The 9082-nt window shown below is 37.1% G+C and overlaps 1 protein-coding gene across 1 annotated transcript; it reads left to right on the top strand.

Moving 5' to 3' along the window:
• The first annotated feature begins 3828 nt into the window (after positions 1 to 3828).
• On the top strand, positions 3829 to 6069 carry LOC110273537 (putative protein FAR1-RELATED SEQUENCE 10). Its single transcript, XM_021126697.2, has 4 exons — positions 3829 to 4459; positions 4667 to 4869; positions 4980 to 5480; positions 6010 to 6069. The coding sequence occupies exons 1-4, from the start codon at positions 3829 to 3831 to the stop codon at positions 6067 to 6069; spliced, it is 1395 nt and encodes a 464-aa protein (XP_020982356.2).
• Positions 6070 to 9082: the final 3013 nt, after the last annotated feature.

The raw sequence follows: 9082 nt of genomic DNA, 5'->3' as shown, positions 1-9082 counted from the left end.
ATTAATTACCTTTTAGCCACTATGGATGCTACTTTAAGTCTTGTGTAATTCTGTTTATTTTAGATAGCATTTGGCTGGATTTGGAGCACAAGAATTAAAGGAGATAACTAGCGAGGAGCGACGCGTGCGCGTACCTGACACGTGCGCGTGATTTGGAGATTTGCACAGCGACACGTGCGTGTACCTGACGCGTACGCGTGACACGCAGAAAACGCTGGGGGCGATTTCTGGGCCCCATTTTGGCACTCAAGTAAGGCGCAGCTCTTTGCCAAGTTAGGCGTGGATCCAATGAAGCAAGTGGTCCCCATCCATCAACTGAGGACTTGCTGATTGTTATAATTAATTCTGATTTAAATTCAAATTTGATTTTAAAATAGAAAAAAGATATAATTTTAAATTTAGAAAATAGATTTTTAAATTAATGAGGATTATATATAAAAAGGAGAAACTTCTCTTCTAGAAGCGGGGATTCTATTCCAATTTACATTCTGTATTTTACAGTTTACCTAAATCATTATTTTCTCTCTGAACCATGAGCAACTAAACCTCCACTGTTAAGGTTAAGAGCTCTGTCTATTGTATGGATTGATACTATTATTTTTCTATTTTAATTCATGTTTTGATTTATATTTCAAGAATTGTTTTCGTTCTTTATCTTATGAATTTGGGTGAACGGAAGTATGACCCTCTTTCTAATTGAGTTCTTGTATAACTTGGAAAAGCTCTTTACTTGAACAATAGCTTGAAAACAATTTCTCCTAAATTCTAATTATCTGGGTTTAACGGAATACGTGACATATAATCTTCCTATTTTTTGGTAATTAGGATTTTTGTGGCATATAAACTGGAATTTAAACTTCACCCTCTAATTAGAATTAATTGACCAAGGAATTGGCAGTTGATGAATTTTAGAGGAGACTAGGAAGGTCTAAGGAATTAGGGTCTAGTCACAAATAGTTTGCCATGAATTAAATCTTGCATGATTAAAATAGTTAGTAAGAAAAGTCAATCCGGAAAATAGATAACTCTGAAACCTTAACTGCCTTCTTCATATTGTTTTTCCCGACTTATTTACTTGCTTGTTTAATTCTCTGATTTACTGTTTAATGCTTTTTGAGCACCAAAACACTCTTTTCTGCTTGCCTAACTAAATAAGTCATTTAACCGTTGTTGCTTAGTCTATCAATCCTCGTGGAATCGACCCTCACTCACCTGAGGTATTACTTGTTACGACCCGGTACACTTGCTGGTTAGTTTGTGGTTGTAAATTCCGCACCAAGTGCCTTAATATATATATAATTTAGCTAGCTTCTTCTTTTGCACTTAGCATAGGAGGAGTTTGTTTTATCAGAAAAATGAATGCCTAGTGACCAAAGATGGGGTATTTATAAAAGTGAAAAAACATGCCTTTCATCCAACAAGATGCTTTTTTGCATCTGAAACTATATATATTAATGTACTCATATATATCTTTAAATGATTAATTTTTTGGTGCTGATTGCTTGAAGTATTGTTAAATGATTAATTGTTGAAACTGATTGCTTGTAGCATGATTAATTCTTATAGTTTATTGTTAAAACCTTGATAATTGATTAGTTGTTGGGTGCTAAAACTTGATGTTGAGGCATTGATTAGTTGATTAGTTGTTGGATTGTATTGTTATTGGATTGCTGGTAATTTTTAAGTATGGAAAATAATATCAACCAAAAATTACCTAGGAATAATAATTATATAAGACTATAATTATCTTTTAATGTGTTTATTTATATTTTATATTATTTTATTATAAAATAGTTTTTATGGTTTTATATTATTTTTAATTTGTTCCTAACTCATGATATACTTTTAGGACTCTAGAGGTTATGCCGATATTCCATGGGAAAGGAAGATAAAGTTAAGGTAATTAGATGTTGTTCGTGTTAGAATTTCTTAATACATTTCACGCTGATATAGAAGAAATTGTGCTTAGATTGTGATTGATAAAAGAAAAAAAATATGAACTTATAAATGATTGAATATGAATCTAGGTTCAATGAATTGTTGATTTATATTTTATTTAGGTCAAATTGAATTGTCCAAAAATACTCAAATATTTTGAAAACAAAAATTCTTTCAATTGTAATGCTGTTTCTTTTTTCCTTTTGGACGGAGAAATAAAATTAAAATTTTGTGGATAATAATAATAATAATAATAATAATAATAATAATAATAATAATAATAACAACAACTTTTTGGTTAAAGGCAAATGAAACAAAGAGGGGTAAAAAGAAGCTAGAAGCAACGACATGTGCTGGGAGTTAGTGGTTTTTTGTATTGTGAAAGATCTGGAGGGCAGTCCAACGTTGACGTTTCCGGCGAGAACGTGAGAAGTTGCAAGGGAGTTTGCACCCTGGGAAGCACATTAGGCAGTAATTGGTAAGTATATAAGACACAAAACGATAATTTGATATGCATTTTTAGTTATTTTAATTTTCTGGGGTGACATAGTGATATTTACTCTTTTTTGGGGTGGTGAAAATTCACTAGAAGGAAAAAGGGTGAAATTTATTTCGAATTCAATATATGTATACATGAAGTGGTTAGCAGAGGTGAATCGGAGGTTATGAAAGAGTATATTCTGGTGGATTTGTTGAGTTATGTTGTTCATATTTGTGCAAGATAGTTTAATAATAAATTAAAGAAGTCTAAAATTGTTAAACTTATTTGTTTCTGGCTTTATATTTGTTATACTGATCGTGCTGATTTTAGTAATAATTATGTATGCATGATTTAAATGGTTAATTGTTGGTTGGGGAATATAATGTTGTATATGCAGTTAGTTTGGGTAAATGAGTCTAGTTAGTAGGATTAAAATTAGGAAAATTTAGCTTCTGCAAAGTAGTTTTTATGGGAGTTGGACATGCCGCTAATTCTCGAGTTCAGTGACAGCAGAATGCGGCATTAGTTTTATGTTCCAAAGAAAAGTTGTCAACTTTTTTTATCTAGTTAATAAATTCTGCAGAATATAATTTCAATTTTGTTGTTGCAACAGTAAAAAACTAGAGATCTGTGTTACTTGGTGAAGTTAATGTGTTTTATTTGATGTTGTAAAGAACGACGTGTAGTTGATGTTAATGGATTTTGAGTATGTTGACTTTGACATTTGATTTGAGTAAGTAAATGTGATTTGTGCTAGTGGTGTAATTGTGCGGATGGAGGCTAAACTAGATGATGGAGTTAATCGAGGTGCTGGAATTCAAGAGGATGGTAGCGGCGAAACACAGTCTGAAACAAACAAGACACTGATTGGAGACGGTAAAACTGATACTTGTGATGAAGGGGTGAAGGGAGAAGCCACTGAATATCGAGACGTGCTATTGCTGACTGAAGCTGATATAATGAGGAAGGCGTTCTGCACGAACGAAGCAGCCTATGAGTTTTATAAGAGATACGGCAAATGTCATGGGTTCGGTATTCGCAAGGGTGACTCGGGAAAGGATGATAATAGAAGAGTGATTTGGAGGAGGTTTTTTTGCAACAAAGTAGGGCTGATGCAGCACAAACATTATGAAAGGCTTGACAGGGAGAGGGACCACAGATTGGAGACGCGCACAAACTGTGACGCAAAGCTGTCAATCTTATGGGACGAGGTCAGCGAAATTTGGAGCGATAGAAAGTTATACTAGATCACAACCATGATTTAACTCCTATGAGGATGGTTCATATAGTCAACAGCTTTAGAGACATGAATTGTTCAGCTAAGGCACAAATTAATGGAATGCAGGGACATGGTGTCCCGACGTCAAAGATCCTAGGTTTATGGTAGGGCAAGCCAGGGGTATTCTCTGATGGGTTTCTCCAAAAAGGATGCCTATAACTACATCGAGAAGACCAAGCGGGAGAAGATTGTTGATGGAGACGCTAACGTCACAATAATTTATTTAGAGGGAAAAGCAGTGTCGGATCCGATGTGCATGGCTAGGTACAATTTGACGGACATCAATATGTTAGCGAACTTGTTTTGGGCTGATGATGGGAGCCGGGTTGATTACCAACACTTTGGTGATATGCTTTCCTTCGATTCAACTTACAAGAAAAACAAATATAGGAGACCTTTGGTAATCTTTTCTGGTTCAAACAATCATAAGCAAACAACCATATTTGGGTTTGGTTTGGTGTTGGATGAAAGCATTGGGTCATACACGTGGTTGCTTGAAAATTTGTTGGAGGTAATGTGCAACAAAAAGCCATCGGTGATTGTGACAAACGGGTGTGACTTAATGAGGGCAGCAATCAATGCGGTGTTTCTGGAGGCCACACATAGACTGTGTGCTTGGCATGTGGAGAAGAACGTGACTTCGAATGTGAAAGATGAAGGCTTAAGACAACATTTCACCAGGTGGCTGTACTCGAATATGGAGATAGAAGAGTTTGAGGCAGAGTGGGATGCATCTGTTGTTGAATACCGACTTCATGATAGTTTTTGGGCGAAGGAAACTTATGATAAGCAAAAAATTTGGGCAAATGCGTACTAAAAAGACAAATTCTGTGCCGGATTCCACACAACTTCTCAATGTGAAGGGATTAATGTGAATGTCAAAAAGTTTCTTAATTCAAGGCACAGTGTTCTTGAGCTGGTGCAGAATGTTGAGTTGATGGTATGAGAGTATTGGAATAATGAGTTAGAGTCCCACCTCAAGTCCATTCACAGTAACCCAGTGATCACGACTTGCTTGGACCCACTCGAGCGATTTGCTGCCGCTGTTTACACACGAGAGTTATTCTTGGACGTGAAGAGGGTAATTGATGGTGTCGGTGCGGTTAACTTTGTCAGAAAAGTTCGCCGATCCACGACAGTGGTGTACACGTTGAAGACTACGGCATTCCAGGTAGGCCACTAACGTTGCTGTATGATAGGGTGGTGAATAGGGTTCAATGTCCTTGCCAATTTTGGTTGCGAAAGGGTTACCCGTGTCGACATATGTTTTTCATTTTGGAGCATGAGCATGCGAGAGAAATTCCATCAAGGTTGGTGCTGAAGAGGTGGCATAAGGATGCTAAATCATTGGATAACTATGGTGAAGGAAGAGCTGATGAGTGCAGTGAGAGGGGATTTCTATTACGTCAGGATACATTGCACTCTGCATCGCAATGGTTTTCGTTCATAGCTGCACAGGGCCCGGGTTTGTTTAACACAGCGATGAGTGGCATACGAGCTTTATGTGAACAAATCGAGGTTGCATACGATCAGAAGGTTCCGTCAGCAGAGGGAAGAGATACTCCCAGTGTGAAGGATCCCATGGTGGTTAAGACCAAAGGGGCTCCTCGGATTACAAAAATGAATGGTAGGAAGAGGCGTTATAGCATGTGTCAGAAAGCCGGACACACGAAGCGACACTGCACTGAAAAGCGGGGAGTGAATATGCAGGCAAACCCACAGGTGGATGAGAAGGCAGCAGAGTTTGGGTCGGAAGGTTCCTCACCAACAGAAAATGCAAAGGTTTATTTATCACAGTTACTAGGAATCCTAAGTTGTCTAAGTCAGTAGTAATAGGGTTTAGGGTGGTGTTGTTACGTATTTCTGTGGATGTTATAACAACCATGTTAGGTGCCGTTTGCATATCACATAGTGTAACAGTTAGCAAGGGGCAGCTTTTAAGTTTTTGTGTCAAAATTTTATTTATAATTGATTCTATTTGCCGAAATTACTGGTGACATGGTTTCAGGTTTTTTTGGATTCACCAATAACAAGTTTGTTTAAGTTAGGGTCGATGTGACGCGTCGAAAGTGCTTCCACCTAAAGCGGGTGAACTGGTGGATGACTCAGACGTGGAAGAATTCAGGTTCCGGCTAAACGAGGAGGGTCAGACTAGGCATATCCGTTTTGAAAGTTGGGATTCTGTCCTCCCAATGTGCTTTAACGATGACAACTGTGTGAAGATTGAGGATGTACGATTGTTAGTTGGAATAGTTAAATTTGTTTCATCAGGTGTGTGCAACCAATTGAGATGTATATGTTGTCGATGCAGATGATGCATGACATAATAAGGGTTATCGAGAGGCTAGCAAGTAATCCGAGACAAGTTTGAGACTAACCAATCGATGAATGAATGGTGGGGATTTTGGAAACATGTAATGTTATGGTACATTTTTTTCAATTTGATTGTCGTAGACAACTAAGCTACACCAGTTGGATTATGTCGTCGGTGGTTATATTTAGTAAATAGTGGACGAATCATGATTACTTGTATCATCCATGTGGAATGACTATGTTGTAGTGGTAGCTAAAAAGGCATCGAACCCCTAGTAGAGAAACCTTTTCTTTCTTAGTGAAAATATTGTAGTAACTGCCCTCTTTGAGTTATGTGCCACGGTACTTCAATATGAAAATATTGCTCTTCTCTTGAGTTTATTCTATGTTTTTTTTTTTGCATTGGCCAAATTGTCGTCTGGTGCCAAATTCGTGTTTGTTCTCATAATTTCAGTGTACTCAATTTAAATTTAATTTTCTTGTTTATACAATTTACATGGTCATTCCTTGAGATGTGTATCCAAATTTACCAAATTTCTTTGTTCTGTAGTGATTGTGCCAAGTGAAATTATCACAGTGAAAAGAATAATTATTTGATTTGATTCTATTTAAGACCATGAAATATGTTTTTCTATAGAGCAAACATGAAATAACACAATTTGAAAGGAGTAACTAGATCAGGAGAACAAGCACGGAAATCCTTCCATCTAAATTATAATCATTTTTTGGCATACGTAAATATAATGTGCTAACACAGGGCCTAAGATAGTCAACGTCTGAACATGTAAAGTAACCAAAAACTAGTCTTGGAAGCTCTGTAGTAATTAGATAGTCTCTCGTAAGAGAATGTGACATTTCCATGCTATATGTAAAGTTGAAATACATGGAAGGAAGTTCGTTTCTCATAAGAAATTGTGACATTTTAGTGCAATAGATAAAGTTGAAGTTGCACAAATTTTACTTTTGAATTTTGTAAATACTGTCGTCAGTTAGCAAAAGCATAATATTTTGAACATATTGATGATAACGAAGTTGGGCATGAATAATAAAATAGGTGACAAACTCAAGTGTTTGTAAATGAGTCTCCCTTGTTTGTTGCATTCATGATCACTTCCTTAAAGACTAAATACATGAATGTCCCCAAACAAAGCATGGAGAACCAAATTCTAGGGGTACAACTATTTCCTTCAACCGCCATCAAAATATGGGTAACACAGAGCATTGTTGACCCCTAACAAGTGTTCCTAAGTAGTACTGAGGTAGGGTAAACTATTACATATTAAATTCGTCAAGGAGTTAGATTAGGCAAAATGCTTCCGGAAGTGTTAGGCAAACCAAAAAACAATCAAAAGAAGGTCAGTGGCAGCTACAACTATATTCCACAAAAAAATGCAAACACCACCACATGAGGCTCGGTGGCAGCTACTAAAGCCCTCAGATTGAGGGGCTCAAGGGACCCGTAGGGGAGTTGGCCTTCTTTCTTTGTCTCTTTTCCTTCTTGTAGGATACCCTGTTTGACCTATCCCAATACCTCATTGCCTTTTCTACCACTTCCTCAGCAATAGGGTTGTGACTGCCCATGACAAGGTATATGGCCAATGCCATCCGGATGCTGTCGTTGACCTCCTAAAGCAATAATTCAATCATGAAATTAGGCAATGTAGGACTACAACAGGCTCAATCAACATGAATATGCTAGACATGAAATAACCTTTACCTCCAACTCATAAGATGCCCGCAACTGGGTGAGGATCATCCATTGTGATACCCACACTCCACAATTCATCCTGTTCCAGAAATAAAATTCTATCAACAAACTAGAGGAGCAGTTGTTTTAAATCATGTTTCAACATCAGTCTCAGCAACCTAAGTGAAAACATGACATCATTCGTAGTCTTTAAACCCTGGAAATTTTTCTTTTTTTCTGCGACACCACCGTTGTTAGTAACCTAAAGAAAAAAAATTCACATCCTTTAATTGAATAGTTGCTTATATCTTGTCCTTCACCGTGATTGTTTCCTATTTTTTTGTTTCAATTTTTCATTCCCAAAGAGATATAGCAGAAAAAAAAATCAGATCACAAAAATTCCTTCGAATCTTATTTCAACATCATTTGCAACTTACGAGTCCTCAGCTTGCTGGGAGACCAATGGCTCAAAGACCTTAAAGCTGGACACTTTCTTAGGGGTGATATTTTGCTTTTCATAGCACCTCTTGTCAGCAAGTATATGGTCAATAAACCTGGCCTATTTGTAGTAATTTACAGCTGTTAATGTATAATGAATGAAGTCGAAAATGTAGCAGCAAGCACATAAGTGGCGGATATGACTCACCACGTCAAGCATTTGGTTGATCCTTCCTTCTCGTTCCGAGCTACGCTTAAGCAAATCAAGGTACACCAGCTTCTCCTCCCACATGTTGACCATCATCAAGTACCAATGACGACCACTATGAAGGGGAACATATGTCTAGTATTCAAAAGTTGGTGAAACAAAGACATGTACAGTCAAGCAACAACCTTAGAATCTAATTCAACAACACAGCTGACAAAAATGATTAGTTGAAAGGGGGTACCTGGTGGACAAAATTGTGATCACTATTCTTTGTGCTTGTATGGATTTATTCAATAATTGTCTTTATTTGAATTCACAACTCCGTTCAACTAACCAGCAAGTGTACTGGGTCGTCCAAGTAATAAACCTTACGTGAGTAAGGGTCGATCCCACAGAGATTGTTGGTTTGAAGCAAGCTATGGTCACTTTGTAAATCTCAGTTAGGCAGATTAAATTTGTTTATGGGTTTTCGAAAATAAAAATAAGAAAATAGATTATAAAAAGGATAGAAGACTTATGCAGATTCATTGGTGGGAATTTCAGATAAGCGAATGGAGATACTATATGCTCAAGGATGCCTGCTCTCCTATTGCTTCAACCCAATCCTTCTTACTCCTTTCCATGGCAAGCTTTGTATAGGGGTTCACCATCAGCGGTGGCTACTTTCAATCCTCTCGGGAAAATGTTAGAATTTCACAAATGAATTCTCGTTGCAAGTATAGTTTCTAAACCAATCAC

This window comes from Arachis duranensis, chromosome 7, assembly GCF_000817695.3.
Source record: "Arachis duranensis cultivar V14167 chromosome 7, aradu.V14167.gnm2.J7QH, whole genome shotgun sequence".
Taxonomy (NCBI): domain Eukaryota; kingdom Viridiplantae; phylum Streptophyta; class Magnoliopsida; order Fabales; family Fabaceae; genus Arachis; species Arachis duranensis.
Note: the sequence above shows the minus strand (reverse complement) of the source record. Positions and strands in the feature narration are given on the sequence as shown.

Bases quoted from the DNA above. Each gene is read 5' to 3' on its own strand.
- LOC110273537 (XM_021126697.2), top strand. From the start codon at position 3,829: ATGGGTTTCTCCAAAAAGGATGCCTATAACTACATCGAGAAGACCAAG. The intron at 4,460-4,666 runs GTTTTTGGGCGA...ATAATGAGTTAG, and splicing joins TGAATACCGACTTCATGATA to AGTCCCACCTCAAGTCCATT. The intron at 4,870-4,979 runs GTAGGCCACTAA...TTCATTTTGGAG, and splicing joins TGAAGACTACGGCATTCCAG to CATGAGCATGCGAGAGAAAT.